The 18,756-nt window shown below is 34.2% G+C and overlaps 1 protein-coding gene across 1 annotated transcript in view; it reads right to left on the reverse strand.

Annotated features, from left to right (window-relative positions):
* LOC100376708 (bifunctional glutamate/proline--tRNA ligase-like) overlaps positions 1-17,240 on the reverse strand; it is a 34,810-nt gene extending 17,570 nt beyond the window's left edge. The window contains exons 1-20 of the mRNA XM_006812442.3: positions 17,063-17,240; positions 15,791-15,875; positions 15,446-15,545; positions 15,159-15,315; positions 14,117-14,277; positions 13,557-13,645; positions 12,909-13,035; positions 12,205-12,397; positions 11,895-12,066; positions 9,737-9,970; positions 9,327-9,411; positions 8,784-8,954; positions 8,519-8,655; positions 8,221-8,275; positions 5,793-5,945; positions 4,903-5,015; positions 4,475-4,586; positions 3,026-3,175; positions 1,301-1,519; positions 600-818 (exon numbers count right to left, since the gene is read on the reverse strand). Of these exons, the coding sequence (XP_006812505.2) occupies positions 600-818; positions 1,301-1,519; positions 3,026-3,175; positions 4,475-4,586; positions 4,903-5,015; positions 5,793-5,945; positions 8,221-8,275; positions 8,519-8,655; positions 8,784-8,954; positions 9,327-9,411; positions 9,737-9,970; positions 11,895-12,066; positions 12,205-12,397; positions 12,909-13,035; positions 13,557-13,645; positions 14,117-14,277; positions 15,159-15,315; positions 15,446-15,545; positions 15,791-15,875; positions 17,063-17,105 (2,775 nt within the window). The 5' untranslated portion in view covers positions 17,106-17,240. The remainder of the gene's footprint in view (positions 1-599; positions 819-1,300; positions 1,520-3,025; positions 3,176-4,474; positions 4,587-4,902; positions 5,016-5,792; positions 5,946-8,220; positions 8,276-8,518; positions 8,656-8,783; positions 8,955-9,326; positions 9,412-9,736; positions 9,971-11,894; positions 12,067-12,204; positions 12,398-12,908; positions 13,036-13,556; positions 13,646-14,116; positions 14,278-15,158; positions 15,316-15,445; positions 15,546-15,790; positions 15,876-17,062) is intronic.
* Positions 17,241-18,756: the final 1,516 nt, after the last annotated feature.

Raw genomic sequence — 18,756 nt, forward strand, 5'->3', positions numbered from 1 at the left:
ATTTCATTTAACACTAACATGATGGTAGTGGCATGTAAATCATTGTACTATGGTTCAACCCTTTCAACACACACAGACAAATGTCATCATCTTTCACAAACTAAATCTGCATTCCTATAGTCAGTAAGTACAAGAAATGATCATGCTATTCTGTCCTTGGTTGTATTTTGTATAATTTTTTTGTTCATTTTTGTACAGCGATTCAATGTGAAAGATCACATAGATGTTTTGGATCAAAAGTTGTTTGAATTTGAGTTGTCCTCCTTATTTTCAAGTCTCTCTATACCATATATGGTAAAAAGATCCAATTGTATGATAGCTTCTCACCAATATTTTTATGCAAAACTTCTCAAACCGTGTTTGCTCTAGTAGTAGAGTATATCCTTATGTAAATGAAATATACGAGTCCATAGTTAAAATAAATCATATTGTAATGGTTTTTCATACAATTGTGCACTGTGTGTTGCAATACAGTAACTTTATTGTTATTCTTTGAGTTTATTCAATACACCGTGACTGGCACTTATTTCCATTAATCCAATCAGAAACCTAAATTTATAAATGTTTTCATGATTTGTAGAAAAAATGGCTAATTTTACCTTTTCAGCTTTCTCTGATTTTAGCTTTCTGACTTGATCTCCCTGTGTAGTGATTTTATTGATTATTGCCTCAATATCAGCTGGGGAGGCTCCACTATTCACAGGAGGGGCAGCTTTAGTTACAGGAGGTGCAGCTCCAGGTTTATAGTCTATTCCTGTCAGTGTCTTATACTGTGCTTTCAGACCAAGTAATTCCTTCACTGCTGCATCAATAGTAGCCTTTAAACAAGATATGTACAAAGATTAGAAATTTCAATGATTCATTAAATTTTCCAGGTTTCGAGCTTCTATAATATATTTCTGACCCCCTCCTCAGATTCATAATAAACAAGGCATGCATGGCACATAGTCAGTATTGTACATGTACAAGAAACGATCAAGTTATATATATTTTTATAATTTTTTTGTTCTGTTTTTACAGCAATTCAATGAAATATGTGAGTCTGTAGTCAAAATAAGTCATACTGTAAATGATCTATCATACAATAAATCTAATTTTTAGTTATTGTGCACTTCTATTGGATGTGTGCAAAAGGAGTTTTTCTATCATAAGCATAACTAAATTTTCAAACTATCCATTGACTGTGTTGTAATACAGTAACTTTTATCATTTTGCCTCGGGTTTATTCAATATGCTGGCACTTATTTTTATTAATCTAAGCAATGTTTTCATGATTTGTAGAAAAAATGGCTAATTTTACCTTTTCAGCTTTCTCTGATTTTAGCTTCCTGACCTGATCTCCCTGTGTAGTGATTTTATTGATTATTGCCTCAATATCAGCTGGGGAGACTCCACTATTCACAGGAGGGGCAGCTTTAGTTACAGGAGGTGCAGCTCCAGGTTTATAGTCTATTCCTGTCAGTGTCTTGTACTGAGCTTTCAGACCAAGTAATTCCTTCACTGCTGCATCAATAGTAGCCTTAAAACAAGATATGTACAAAGATTAGAAATTTCAATGATTCCAGAGAACATTCATAGATTTTAGGCTTTATAATAAAATACTTTATAACTGAAATTGAAGGTAAAATACAACCTTCACAATCATATTGTACCCACTGAAAATTTTCATTTCATTTACAAACACAGTGATACCGGCAGGTAAATCATTGTACCATGGTTTAACACTTTGCACAAAAAGCCAAATTTTGTTAATTCACACAAAATAAATTTGCATAATTTTGTTTTAATGTTGATTGAGACATATAGAAAATGGTTTTGTTATGTCCACTTGGTTCAAAATGAACAAAGAATTTATATAAAACAAGCCATGCATGGCACAGTCCCCGTTAGTTATCAAATTTAAGATATATAGTTTTGTTTATAGTAATATAGCTGGAATATGATTTTTTAACATTAAAATGATTGACATTTGTATCTGATCGTCAAACAAGTACTTGTCCATATTGAGAGATATTGCTCTGGAACAGCATTCAAAATCAGCCATTTTGAATACATGTATATATATAACATGATGTATAACGAATATATAAAATTTAAATATAATAAGTCAAAGCATTTAAGAGATATGGCCCTAGAAGCCCAATCATTAAAACAAAATGGCTGCCAGTCAGCCATTTTGAATCCAATCTGAAAAATAAAATGACGAGCATCAGGAACTCGTAATGTCTAATGTATGTACCAAGTTTGAACGAAATCCACCCATAAATGCTTGATATTTGATGATTTTTTAGCGCAAAAATGACCACCATTCGCCCATTTTGAATAGGATAGTCAAACCAATATATCTGTTTATCTATGACATGATGTATAATGAATATTTAAAATTTGAACATAATCAGTGAAAGCAAGTCATAGATATGGCACGAGAACCACATTCATTAATACAAAATGGCCACCAGTCGGCAATTTTGAATTCTATCTGAAAAACAAAATTATTTGTATCAAGGTCCCATAATGTCCAATGTATATACCAAGTTTGAACAAAATCCATCTGTAAACAGCCGAGAAATAATTGATTTTTAGGAATTTTTAACACAAAAATGGCCGCTATTCGGCCATCTTGAATAAGATCGTGAAACAAAATGATGTGCATCAAGGTCCCATAATGTCTAATGTATATACCAAGTTTGAACAAAATCCATCTGTAAACAGCCGAGAAATGCTTGATTTTGATGATTTTTAGCACAAAAATGGTCGCCATTCGGCCATCTTGAATCAGATCGTGAAACAAATTGATGTGCATATGTATAATATCATGTATGATGTATGTGTGAAGTTTGATTGTGATTGGTCCAGGCATTTCTAAGATACAGGTCCGAACGCACACACAGACGCACACACGCACGCACGGACACACAGAGGTCAAAACATAAGTCCCCGTTTTCGGACTGCTTCCGAACGGGGACTAAAAAAAAAAGGCCAAAATGTTGGATGAAGAAATTTGTTCAAAAGGTCAACCACATACCTTGTCCGCTTTATCAGATTTCAACTTCCTAACCAAATCACCTTGGGTTGTTATTTTATTAATCACTACTTCTATATCTGCAGCGTTGGCACCACCGCTTGGTGATGTTGTCGTCTTTTCCTCACCCTTGTTCTTTTTCTTGCCCTTTTCCTAAAAATTTAAAACCATATTATGTGATAAGAAGAATTCTATTTATATATGAATGATCTTTCAACATTGTTTTTGCTGTCACCACCATATTGTTCTGAACACCAAAACAGCAACGTTGCCAGCTAAGTTGACAGTAATAAAACAATTTCTAGTTAAAAATTCCTCAGCTAGAATTGACAACATGGATGAGGTTTATTGATATTATTCATATAATTTTGAAACCAAGCTTAAAAAATTATTATTTGCTCTATTAGAAGCGCACAAAAAAACAAATGGTATGCATTAATGGTATGCTGAAATGCTGAACTATTAAAATAGAATTTAATCTGACCGAAGAAACACCTGTCATTCATATAAGCACATGAAATACAAATAGCAAATAAAAAAAACAATTGCTACGTTCACAAGACAGCATTTTATCAGAGCCCTACGGCTCGACCGACCGTGTATACGCAGGGCCCAACTATCGGACCCAAATCACGCTCTCAGTCGTCTTCTTCCAGTAACCTCTCATTTTAATTATGGCGGAGACAACATCGTTTGTAACTTCACGGAATTATCGATTGACGAAGAGGTACACACCCTAATATCTATTTGGCAGAGTAAAGACATACTGTGATAGATTGACAGGTCTACAGGAAAAATGGCGAACAAAAACTTGAAAGAAGGGACTGAACAGATCCAATGAAAATTGAAACTTTTTAGAGACACCAGAGATAAAAATCGTAGAAACGGTCACAGCGAGGTGACATGTTCCTAGTAGGTTTAGATTGACAACTGTCACACATATCACAACAGTTGAATAATAACAATAACTTAAGCGAATAGGCTGTAACACATTTTAGCTGCCATGTTTCCTGTTTATTACCAGCACTAGTAACTAAAATCATAACACCAGTGCATTGTCTTTTCTACCTTCATGCTCAGACTAGTTTCTTTTTTTTTCCTCCCAGCTCAACAGCATCGTGCCCATGTAAAGGAACATCACAAGCACGACACCAGCATCATTTTCATCAATGTTTTTTTCATACGAATTATTCGAGGGCACTGTTCTGTTCGGCTCTGATCTAACTGAAACGAACTATATCAGATTTCGGCTCTTGTTCGGCTCTCGACCGTATGAACGCATTGCAGATAATCTCCTGTTAATCGGTGGGAGGAGTAGCAGTTCGGCTCCGGTAGAATGCTGCCGTGTGAACATAGCAAATAACTTAGCATTAACAATGTACAAATTGTTTCTTGATTCTTATCAAGTGCGCACATGACTTAAAACAGTCAAAAAGCATGCACAATCCTCACCTGCTTGGCGGTTTGTTTAGACTTGTCCTTGGAACCAGCAGTCGGCATTTCTTTCTGATGGCCATCAGGAATGTTGAAGAGAATACACGGACTCTCACGTCCACTATATCGACTGTCAAGAGAAAAGTTAGTTTTATGAGACGAAACTGTATAAAAAATAACTGCAACAAAGAGTCTCCAATGAGTGACTCAGTAGTAAAGAATAAGTGAAAATATGAGCAGCATTGCCAAGTTTTTGATGACAACAAATGAAAAACCACCTTTGCCATGTATACACACCACCTATCAGTGTGACACTACATTCAGGTATTTTTTAGCTCTTATTAAAACCTGGCACAAAGTCTATACAACCAACGCAGGTCCCATAAACAGACATACATGCTTTTACGAACAGATGAAATGCAGAAGACTCCTTCGTAGTTATTTACCTGGAAGGCTCATATGGCTGGTCACAAATAAAGAAACCTCTCCTCTGCAGCTGTATAATATCACCTTTTTTTAAGAATGCCAATTCCGGATCACCCAGCATGACAGTCTCTGTCTATAAGAAAAGAAACAAACTCTTTTTATTATAGACATGAGGGATGGTATTCACACTAGTTGTAACACCAAATACAATGCATATCAAGCAGCAAAACCTGAGAATTTCAAAAATCTGAGTTTAAATATCATACATTGAAATATTATAATTATACTGCAAACAAATAAGTAATGAGTCAAAGTTTCAATAGATACATGTATGCAACAAATAAAATGTTATTTAATCTAATTATATGCACATTAGACAATTTATCCAAGTTTGTGGAGATCACAGCTACAGCGCAAGATTCAAAGATGGATTTCGGCTTGGAACAACTCTCAGTCATCACCAAATATCCAAAGTCAAAACAATTTATTCCAGTACTTTGGAGGATATGTCATTAGTCGATAACGTTTGGCAATACGTCATCACTCAATATAAATGCATAAAAATAGCATCACAAATTGAGCAAATTTGCAAATGACCATCAAGATTTTGTGAGAAAGCCATACGACTCTTCCCAAAATAGTGTTCTATTCTCTTCACCAAACAATTACCATGGTTACGTTGGTGAGGCAATAGTTGACATGACGACTTGAGAGAATAGAACGCAATTTGAGGAGAAAAATAAGTTGCTTGGCTCTTTTGCTCTCAACAAGTCTGGGTGGCCGTTTGCGAAATAGGGTCTACTACAACTATGAATACAAGGCGTCTTCTGATTGGATCATGGAACAGGTATTAGGGATAAGCAGCCAATGATTGACACTGACTCTTACGAAAGCAGCTCCTTATACTCACCCTAGTATTCTTTCCTATATATTGCTTGAAGTCTTCATCTTTACCTAAGATTGGCTTAGTAATGATATGATCAAAGTTAACCACAGTGGTCGGTGTGAATACACCTTCAGAATTCTCAGCTAACCAAGTCAACTTGGTAGTTTTCTTATAATCCTAAAAGTAATTGCAATAAAGAAAATATATGAATGAAATAGAAGTGATTTTAAGTTGTAATAGACTATTACTACTGTGAAATCTGTATTAGAAGCTGCGGCTTCTATTAAAATGGTACAATGCAACAGAGGGGATGCAGCTTCTATTAGAACATGTACACCACATATGAAAAATGGTAAATGTTTGCTTCTCAATTGTTCAAAAAGAATGGGTGCGACTTCTATTAGAATACAGATTTTACGGTATAATCTTTATTTATTCCAGACTCTACAGGAAAACTTGCCTTTTGATGAGCATAATATTTCCAACCAAAAGTTTGACGCCACATTTTGCTTATTTTCATGTATTACTGTGGAATACTTTATTTTCACTGGAATTAATTTTCTCTGAAAAGGCTTTTTGGGCGTTTTGCTTGGAATTTATTTTCACTGATTTCTGATGAGTTTAATGTGAAATATAGGAAAAAAAGTACATTCGCTGGATTTTATTTTCACGGAATCACCCCTTCAGCAAAAATAGCAAAAATAAATTCCAAGCGAAAATAAAGTATTCTACAGTATTCTATATATATTTTTGACCCTAATAGGTGCTGATCAGAATTTTGAATAAAAAAAACAAATATGAAGAGATTTTGTGTGGATTTTTTATCAACTTGCACAATGTATGTTGTGCAAGTTGATACAAAATTTACTTTGGCACTCAAAGTGTTCGATACAAGTAATGTAATTTTTATCTCTGCTGAATTTCAGAATTTCAACAACACAAGGGTCATATTATTGAAATTTCGTGTGTGTTAACTGACACTCAGGGTTCTCCCCAGCAGACAGAAAGTGCTGGACGGTATGAATATTCATGAGCTCATTAATATGCATGAATAATTAATATTCAAAATGGCCACAGGGAATGAAGGTCATATGTAATGATATTTATTATACAGTATGGAAGATTACAACACAACACAGGATAAATAATACACAAACAAATCATCTTTGAAGATATGATGCATAACAAATTGAAGGCACAAAGTAATTACAATATGAAATCATATTACTATTTGTTGATGTTAAATCGTTTTTTTTAAATTAATGTTTCAAAAAAGTAAATTTTCTGTATTATTGTTTTGAGAAAAATGAGAAAAATCAATAGCTACTGGAAATTTAATGTTTGTATTTTTTGTTTATTTGGACGTGGCAATATAAAATTTATGTTGTCGTAATGTATTGGTTCATTAAAAACTTGCATGAATGTGCGTCATCGGCGGCAAAAAGCAAGATGATCAAACAAAATAAAATCTACACAATAGAAGATTTTCGATTTGCAGTTAACAGTTTCTAGCAAAAATAATAGCATTATGTACAAAAAATACATACTTAAAAGAATAACTTTCATTTGAACCGAAAGTTTGTTGATGTCTGCTTCGTTGAAAACAGCTATGACCCGGAAACAGTTTATTTTACTGCGTGCACCCTGATACTATGTAACGATGATTTTGATTGGACAAAGCCATGCATTGACGCGAAAAACAACCAATCAGAATATTTGATCCAAGAACAACACAAGTAAATTTATTTTCTCCACTTATGACGCGAGTTGAAAACATGGCCGTTTTACCAGGGATTTTAAATCGTGATTTAAAGAAAATTCAAATTCGAAATATAAATATTTAAATCTTTAATCGGGCATTCGTCTGGACTTTTTGATTATCAACTATGTCTGTGATGGTACGTCAGCTGCAATGGTCGTTTACCAATCATGCAAGTGCATGGCTGCCTTTGTTCCGCTCGGCGGTGACGATATTGTCGCTACAAGTCATGACGTGAACTTCGTTTTAACCATAGACCTTATGTTATAACGAATGGTTTTACAGACATCGATTTTATATACTTGACGTCACCCTGCCAGTAAAAATATGGGTACGGTAATTGGTGACACAACCCAAGCTTTGATTATCCACCCTCTCAAACATTTTGTCTTTCAGCGCGTTCGTTGCGTCTTGGACAAAAACAATAGTGCCGGACGGTAGCCATATGTGTTGGTTGCTAATTCTGAGTGCCGGAAGGCGCCGTCCACCGCCGTCCAGCGTGGGGAGAACCCTGGACACCGAGTGATTAATCATTTTAAATTTTTTAATTTTAGATCTATGCCTATAAATAATTCTGTATGATATCCAACAGCATACTTGTCTCAAGAGCCATTTTATAATCAGAGACATGTATCCAGGAGGTATTTGTTACATATATACTTAAGTAAGGGTATCAAGTTGCAATCAACTTACTGTATTCTCCAGATTCAGCTTGGCACCAATGGACGTTACCTTACCAGAATCATCCCTTGTAGGAATATAAGAACAATGTTAGACATATCAATAGGAACATAGATGGAAAACCTTTGTAGAAATCTAGTTCTTTATTAAATTAATTCATAGAATTACTCACTATGGTAAGCAAAATATTGCAAACAAAACGTTGAAATATACAATGTATTTGTAGTAAATTTCCTAATGTATGATATATGGTAAGAACCAGGTAGAAGTGTTATTATTTATAAATATAATATAAATTCATCAAACTTACTTGGTAATTGTTTTAATAATGATGTTTCCCCAATTAATGAATGTAACAATTTCTTCTTCAGACAGCGTGGCTGCATCGGCTCCTTCAATGAAAACTTTGCTACTAAAGTAAACCTTTTTATCACCGATATCTGCATTCTAAATAAATCATGGCGAGAAAAACAATTAATTCCAAAAAAAAAAGAAATTATTGCATGTAAAATACATTCAGACTTAGCAAGGATAATCTTTCTCATTTATTCCTTTGTGAATAATTTATTTATTACCTTTGGATGTTTTGGCACATCTTTAACCTCTTCTTTAGCACCAGCAACAAGTACAGGTACTATTTCATCTTTCTTGAGTGCAACAAAACGAGGTGCATTCGGATCGATCACTTTGCGATTGAAACTCCATAGCTTATCCCATTCCATCATGACAACAGAACGAGAGCCGCCCTACAACAAAAACAAGATCAATATATTAGCAATTACCTGAGAAGTCTTGTATATAAATAGTTTCAGTCATTTCAAACATTGTTACCAGGGATACAGCCAGATATACAGTATCTTAAGATACATGTGTTGGCATGGTGATATCAATGCATGGCCACATCACTACTGCATCTTGAAGCTATAAATTCAAAAAATAAAAACAGCATATTCTTCCAATTATTGAGCATTCTTTGTAGAATGAGAACTGCACATCGCCCCAATTCAACAAGTCCTGACGATCAATTTATGTTAGTTTGATGCGCAGGTCTTCCATGTATAAAATACACTTCTCATACTACATGTACAGGATCTCAAAGACATTTTATTGTGACTCACCTGGGCCACCATGAACTGTTTGAGTCCCTCCACAGTCATACCCCTCCTCAGAACCCCTCTCACAGTGGGAAATCTTGGATCATCCCTATCAGACATAACAAACAAACATTATTTTATATGAAAATTATTATTTGTTTAGTGAAACATGAAAGTAGAGACGAGTCACCAGTTGCATCTCAGTGTATGTACAGATGTACACTTGATTAGGTTGATACAGTCCATGCTGTTTTTCAAATTAAATCTCTCAACAAATCACTTTTTAATGCAAAGAGTAATGTGTACTTATGAAATAAACAAAAACTAGAAAGACAAGTGCCTCTATGACATCCATATGGTTTCAATGACTTGTTTATAACAATTATAAATATAAATCATATTCAGAGCTGATATTTCAGTATTACTAGACTCACCATCCATCTACGTAACCCTCATTAACAAAGTATGTCAGTCTTCTCTTTGATAACACAGTGTTCTGTAGATTTAATCGACTGTATTCCCAGATGTAAGGTTTCCTCATCTTCAGTTGATCTAATAACCAATAGTACTGCTCGTCTCTGTCATGATACTCTGTGGTACGCAGCGCATGGGTGACATCTTCGATACTGTCCACAATTGGGCAAGCAAAGTCATAGGTTGGATATACTCTGGCAGTGAAAAAAACACACACAACATGAAAATGGGATCATGAATGAATCAGAATTTATGGAAACGAAACGTCAATACACTACAAGTTGTGTTGATCAAGTCGTAAAATATAAAGATAACAATTTTCAGAATAACAATTACTTGATTGTAAGTCTTTATATAATTACAAAAGACACTATAGCAGAATTTAAACAATTTCATTATTAAATCATAGACCTTAGAAAACATGTTTTCTAAGGTTATGGTTAATGTATGAACACTGTAAGAAGTTTGTTGTTGTCACACTGCGTCATGTTTGTTCTGGATCACATTCAACATGTAAATTTGATTGTTTACATGAAATTCAAACACTTTTGTGATGGTAATGTACTAAAAATAAACTAAAAATCAAAGAAAGCTTAGAAAGAACTCCCATGTGCTGAGAGTATTCGAGACACATTAAATATAATTTGAAATTACTTAGCTGAAAACTAATTATGCAAATCAGAAAATTAACATGAACAGATTTGATTGTAAAACTAATGAGGTCTGCGCAATGTAACAAAAACTCTATGTACCAAGTTTAATTGAAATGTGATTAGAACCAAAAAATTATGAATTATTATGCTAATTAGGGAAATAATATGAACAGAGTTTTATCCCAAACTAATTAGGTTTGTACATTGTCCTAGAGCATCTTTGTACTAAGTTTCATTAAAATGGAAATTAGTACTTTAGATATCAGTGTGAAAGCTTAAAATTGGTTAATTATGCAAATTGGGTAATTAATATGTACAGATTTTAACCCACAATTATCCAGGTCTGTCTATTGTCCTACAGCATCCATGTATAAACATTCATTGATATGTGATGATTAGTACCTGAGATATCAGTGTGAAAGTTGGAAATTGGTTAATTATGCAAATTAGGTGATTAATATGCACAAATATTTACCAAAAACTAATTGTGTCTCTGCATAATTCTAGATTCATTGAAATGTGATGATTAGTACTTTAGATATCAGTAGAAATTAATTATGCAAATTAGGTAATTAATATGCACAATTATTTACCCTAAAACTAATCAGGTCTCTGCATAGTCCTAAAGGATCTATGTACCAAGTTTCATTGAAATGCGATGATTAGTACTTGAGATACCCGTGGAAAAGCTGAAAATTAACTAATTATGCAAATTAGGGGATTAATATGCACAAATATTTATCCGAAACAATCAATCTCTGCATAGTCCTTGAGTATGTAAGTACCAAGTTTCATTGAAATGTAATGCTCACTACTTATATCAAAAGCTGAAAATTAATTAATTATGCAAATTAGGTAATTATATGTATTGATATTACCATAAAAACTATCAGGTCTGTGCAGTGTCATATGACATCTATGTACTAAGTTTCATTGAAATGTGATGATTAGTACTTGAGATATCAGTGGAAAAACTGAAAATTTACTAATCATTATGCAAATTAGGTAATTAGTATCCACGGATTATTACCAAAAACTAATCAAATCTGCGCATATGTTCAGAGCATCTATGTACCAAGTTTCATCAAAATCCAATGAGTGGTTCTTTAGATATCAGTGGAACAGTCATAGAACAGCTAAAAATTAGCTAATTATCATGCAAATTAGGTAATTAACGAGCATGGATTTTTACCAAAACCTAATCAAATCTGCGCATTGGCCCAGAGCATCTATGCACCAAGTTTCATCAAAAACCGATGTATGGTTCTTGAGATAGCAGTGGAACAGTCGGACACACATACACACACACACACATACAGACACACTAACTGCAAAGACTCCCATTTTGTGCTTCGCACATGGGAGTCAACAAATAAAATTCTAATATATCAAGAATCTCAGTTAGTCACCAATAATTACAGTCAATAAAATATAAGAGATTATGAGGGAGTAATTAACAACTCACTTGTATTTGGTCCCCGTTCTGACGTGGACTTCATTTTTACACCTGTACAGAGTTGGATCTCTCATGCAGCCATTGTCAGAGCTCATATCTAACATGGCACGCACTACACACTTCTGTCCATACTCGCTGCCCTTCACCATCTCTTTCCACATCTCAAGGTTCTTCTCAACAGCTTAGACAACAGAATAACCAACACAAAATATGAGAATGTATAAATAAGATATTACGCATCAATTTCATGCTATAACTCCCATAAGTTCTGCATTGTAAGCATGCAAACAAAACATTCTCGCACTCTATTGTAACTTACAATTAGACCTGTTCTTAGATGCCTGACGTTGTTCTCTTTCTAATTTCATCGTTTCGGGATCAGTGTCATCGACATACGCTGTACCCTCGTTAATCATCTGTTCGGCGTACTTCAGTAACGTATCAAAGTGATCTGATGTGTGAGTGAACCTGTCAGGTTTCAGTCCCAGCATCTTGATGTCACCAAGAATAACCTAAAATGGGACAAAAAGTAGGTAAAGAAAATAATCTACCCAGTAATAAATATTTGAATGATCGGCCTAGTAGTTTTAGAGAAAATGCTTTCATGATATGCTTGTTTATGTTTGGCATGTATGTGCAGTGATTGTTGGTAAGAACAATTAAGTCATTTGTACAGGAATATACAATTCAAGCATTGTTTTTTGCTGCTGTGTTCCACTACGTGTACGTGTCTCTGTTAATAAAACACCATATGGGTAAAATAGGCACAGCACATCTTGATTGCTGTTTCCTTGAATGACATTGTTTGTCAGACTGTGAATGAAAAAATCACATCTCTTCTCTCAAGAAGGATTTAAACATGCTACCAGTAAATATCAAAGCAAAATCAGTCAAGCATGGTCGGTTACAGCAATGAGTTACAGTGTGCAGTTGAATGGTTGCGGGTTAAGACACCGTTGTCCATGCATGGCACATTGATGGTGTAAAGTTTATGTGCTGTCAATGTCCACCACTTCAACTAACCTGTTCAAACTCTGAGCTTTCCTTCGCAGGATTGGTGTCATCAAACCTCATGATAAGAATACCTTTGAAGTTCACCTGGTAGTACTGATTCAATAACGCAGCCTTGGCATGACCAATGTGAAGATATCTAGAAACAAACAATAATCAAATCATGCTCTGGTTTTCATTACAAGCTAACGTTTTTTAAACACATTCAAATATAGCATGTACTGTAAAATACTTTATTTTAGCTAGAATTAATTTTCGCTGAAAAGACTTTTTGGGTGTTTTGTATGGAATTTATTTTCACTGATTTCTGATGAGTTAAATGTAAAATATAGGAAAACAAGGTATATTCGCTGGATTTTATTTTCACTGAATTTTTCATTCAGCGAAAATAGTGAAAAATAATTCCAAGCGAAAATAAAGTATTCTACAATATATTGTTTTATGGCAATAATTTATTTCATATTGTCCATCTACAATACAATAAATTATAATTTCTCAGTGGGAGCTAGACTAATGCATCCAAATATAAACTTATAAATCTATGTTATTTATTAATGCAAAACTTTATCAAAGATAATTCTTTTTGAAGACAGTGTTTTACACACACACATCACAAAGTATATGTTAGTAGTCATCATCATAATTATAATGCAAACTTACCCACTAGCTTCCGGTGGGAATCGAACAACCACTTTGCCTTCCTCAGCACCTAGGAGTTCAACAAACTTACCGGCATCTTCTTTCTTACCCTACCGGAATAAAACATAAACTTTGAAATACTTTATTTTAGAGGGAATTAATTTTTGCAGAAAGGCTTTGTGGGTGTTTTGTATCAGAAATTTTGTATGTATAACGCAAGTGTATATAAATGTATACACATTCAAACAGCATTAGATCCAAGAATACTAAAACAACTTAAACCAACATATCATACTACCGAGTACAAATGTATCAATATTTGGATGATTGCTATGGCATATTAAAGTGTTATGCGGTATACTATGGCTTCCTTGGGGTCAAAATTACTATCAGACAGGTCACAATTGAAGACTGTTGCCACATGTGATCCCTGGTCAATCAGAATTTTATGGTTGCCAGAAGATCTGCTTCTCAGGGTAAGGGGGCGCATGGCCATGGCATGAGGGCACTGCGGCCCTATTTTCTTGTTTAAAAAAATCCCTGGTAATCGATTTATACAAAACATGACTGCGTCTACTTACACTATTGGTAGATGAAGTTTTACCACTGGAGGCGGTTGTTAATTTTGGTGATGAATTCTCAACAGACTTGAACAGCTCTTGACTACAGAGAAACTTGTACCATCTTGTTACATGAGCGGGACCCTCTTTCTTTTGTACAGCTGCCAACCATTCACCATTAGCTGTATAATAATATTAATGTATGTTAAATGTAACTTAAATCCTCATGACAAAAAATATTTTTATTTTATTTTTTATTTTCAAATGACATGACTAAGTCATAGTGTTACAGGTACATCAATAATATTCATAAAGATGTCTGATTTGGACGAACAAGCGAGTAAAAAAAGAAAACTTAAATTGTGACAAACATATTGTGGTGTTGAAATAATTACTTAAGAACTGTGTTACAATGAACTTCCCTGAGATTCAGAGCAAAAGTTACAGCAAAGTAAAGCAGTTTGAGTTTAAAATGTTTTTTTATCATCTGCAAACTGCCTTTTGATCTGTTTCACACACTTTACATCTTTCGATGATTACACAAGTTCTATTTTTATTAAGATTTCGGAATGGAGACAAACACTATTATGTATGTGCACTGGACAAAAGCAATATCTCCAAGATCCCCCACCCCCACCCCAACTTATTAGACCAATTTGTAACAAATTGTACTTCATCCAACATTGATCAATTTTACTTTTTTTTAATGATATTTGACTACCAAATGTGCAAAATTTTTCATTTGATGAAATTTTATCAATCAACTCAGTGATGTAACTAAGTATAGCGATTCAAATGAGGATAAACAAAAACACTGAATTTGTTCAGAATGAAACACATGCATAAATAAATTGTGATATGACTAAACATTTACTCAGTTGAAAAACCACAGAACATTGTATTTAAACCATGCTGCACATTTTTGGACTATAAAATGTCAAAGGTCGCACATTGGTATATAAAAAAATTCTCTATTCTCTATTATTTACAGTTTTGTACAATGAGGGACATTCTGTATAAAAATGTAAAATTGAATAAAATGAATATGGCATAGTTTACTTACACCTTAGTACACCCCACACAGCAAAGTCAGCTAAAGACAGTGATTCGCCGACTAAGTACGTTCTGAGACTTAAAACTTTATTCAGGTATTGGATGGCATCACTGTACTCTGCTGGGCATCCAAGACGACCAACGCTGAAGTCAAACCAATGATCCACCTGTACAAGTTGAATAGGCAGAGAATAGGTTATCATGAGAGATGACAAGAAAAAAAGGCAATACAGCAAAAAATTATGTATAAATTCAACAAAAAAATTTAGTTTAAACTTGGGATGAAATCAGACTTACCTCTGTAGCTTGCAAACTGTTACAGCCATAGAGTTTCAACGATGTTGCACGGCGTGCCAAATAGCGACAGATGGATGCAGTAGTATTGAATGTGAAGTCACTGAAAAATAAAATATAAAAAAAAAAAATATAAAAAATATCAACTCATTCACATACATGTAGAACCGTTTATGATTCACATAAATATGTGTGCATCAAAACACCAATAATTGCATGATGATTGCAAATTGATGTTAACATTCATCAAAATGATGCATCTTTGTCTCTGTACTTTTCTGTGCACATTAAGCATGGATGGTTCTTTCAAGTTACTTGAGATGTTCTATTTATGTCTGTAATACTTACTCATTCAGTCTAACCATCGTAGTCTGCCCCCATTCCACTGCGACATTAACGGTTTCTTTCACAGCCTCAGCAGTTAACAGTGCAGCTGTGAAGTAACATAAATTTTATTTAATATGTCTTGGGTTTAAACATTTTTGTTTGTTTTCAAGTCAAGTACATGTAATGAAACAGTTGAGGTGATCAAACACTAACCAGTTCTTTTGATATACCATTTCTGGAAATGTAGGGTTTTTTTTGTAATTTTCTGATCACCTCACTATTCACTTTATCTACAATTGCATATGCATATTTTATTGGTAAAATTTATCTTTACAAAATACCTCAAACTATAACTAAACCAAACACATAATTTGGTTTTATCTTTCTTTTTTTTTTTTTTTTCAATGACAATTTTGTTTGTATGTAAATGTGTATAGTATCACGTTAAGATTTCAGCAGGATATACAGTTAGGTACAGGAAGATAACCTGAATTTATGTTCAAATCTCAAATAGTTGATAACTTAATATAAATTAGCGGCTTGGTAATGCACCAGTCATTTAACCGATCCTACTAATTAACGCATGGACATTCATTGGACTGTCCGGGCACGCTCGGGGGCGAATAGGGCGAAATACCTAACGCGCAGGGTAGCAGCAGCAATCCTTGTACTGTATAATGTTCGTTTATGCTCAATAAGGCCAGACTTTTATTATTCCTTGTTTTGCAAACCCGAACAGGAGCCAAAAATGAAATAAAAATAAAATTTTATTTCAGCGTAATTTCTCGCACTCGCCGACTTGTAAGTGCAAAAAATTGCTAAAAAAAACTATTTTTATCTTCATTTTTTTTCATGGAATAAAATTTTATTTCATTTCTTCTCTCCAATCAATGATCTCACTTACAATTCTTTTAGAAACACACAAATCTAATGGGGGAAAAAGAATTAATTTTATTTTTTTTTCCGCCCTGCTCAAAAAAATTGCCTCATTATAAAAACTCGAGAAACAAGGAATAAAAAAAGTCTGGCCTAATTGAAACAGAGTGGCGACTTCTAGCAGCTATCCACACTTTAATATAACTCAATTTCAACAAGCATGCCGTCGATTTCTTTTAATGACCAATCGCGATAATATAGTATGTTGATTATTAAACCATAGACAATATAGTAGTACTACACTGTCTGTGATCATGGAGGTAATTATCTACATGCTGTGCTACACACTGCCCCGATTCAATTTTAAGGAATGTCTCTGAATGTCAATGATGATGAATCACTGGATGAATTACTTACCCAAAGGCGGATTTGACGAACTTGCACACACCCTGATAGTCATTGCGCTTTTTCTTACGACCAGACTGAGATGTATTTTTTTGGTAAAACGATATAAGACTGAAAAAGTCTTCGAATATTGTGCAACTTGGCTGGTGCAACGCGTGTGAAATTAAACCGGAAGTAAATGGCCGGGCAATACGATTTATGTGTTTTCCGCTTCTCAACTCTAGTGAAGGGCCCCCTCAGGAGATATCGCCGAGAAAGGATCACCCCCACCCCTCCCAGGAAGTGTGGAATGACTATACGTACCGGTAACAATATATTCCAATCAAGCCCCCCACCGCCGAGACATATGCATTTGGGGTGAGGATTTGAAATCGGGACAAGGTTTTTGGAAGGGAATTTCACTTACAAAAATATATTTATTTTTTTAATTTTAGCATTGCTAATACAGAGTGAAACGGTTTTTTTTCAAGAGAAATTTGAAAATGTATTCTACTCTTCTTTCAATGTTTGAAATAAATCACCTGAATACATTTCCACTAGCAAAACAAATAGCATAAACAAACATAGTTATTGTTCAAAATGGCTTTATTTCACATCAACATCATGTTTAGCCGGGAATATGATTCTGTTTTTTGTCAGGGGCAATTGTAATTTTGCTTGAGAGGTACAAATGTATTTATTTGACAAATCAGCGATAACATAGTTTTTTTTGTGGATAGTACTGACCTAATACGCAATACCAATTTGAAAGTCTTTGAAGCCATTTTCCCGATTGTACTATTTGTAGTCAATAATCCATCAGTTGCTTGCATAAACTACACTCCTCTCCCAGTGTTATACCGGTACACTTGAAAAATATTAAAATCAGGCATTGGTCGTAACGCAGCATGTGCTCGAATTTCATGTAAACAAACAATGTATATTACGTGCATTGTATACGTCACTGCGAGTCAGTTATCGAACACTACGTGACGCAACAACCACTGCCCTTTAACTTCTAAATTTTTGTAAAAACCATTCTTGCTAGAAGATCAATTCAGTACCAGTCTCCCATATAATTTTTGGAAAATACTTGATATCCAGAGTTTGATTACTTGTGGCACGTATTTGAAGCACAAATATATCATTCTGTTTTACTAAATATTTAAATGTGATGTCTTGTGGTCACAAGATAATTCCATTATTTGAGCTATGTGGAGTCTTTCATTTTTGGCGTTACTACATTTTTACTACATTGATGGGAATCTAAATGAGCCTCATATGATAAAATTGTCAGAAAAATCTTCCTGGTAGATAATGAATCATTCCAGTTGCATCTACTGGTGTACTTTTTGTTAGCATTCTCTAGTACTACTAAACAATGCCCATCTATTAGGAAAGAACTGCTTCTTTGTTGAAAACTCCACATTTACTCGTAAATCAATTGTTCTGGATGATTTAGTTTTTGCAAGTTTTAAGAGTACAACTTTCCCCCTCACTATTTGAAAATACGACTTTTTTTTTTAGCAGCAACAACTCTGGATTTAAACAATTTCCAGATCGACAAGCTGCTGGAATGCATGGCTACTCAACTGAACGAGTTAAAAGAACTTGAAATCAATAAGTAATATTTGGTAGTCCATCTAGTTTTTAAGGTACTCAAGACCCTGCAGAAAAGTTTTGTACATGTAGTTTCGCTTAGTTTGTGTACTCTTGTTTTGAAAACT

This window comes from Saccoglossus kowalevskii, chromosome 2 (genome assembly GCF_978046115.1).
Source record: "Saccoglossus kowalevskii chromosome 2, keSacKowa6.1, whole genome shotgun sequence".
Classification (NCBI taxonomy): Eukaryota; Metazoa; Hemichordata; class Enteropneusta; family Harrimaniidae; genus Saccoglossus; species Saccoglossus kowalevskii.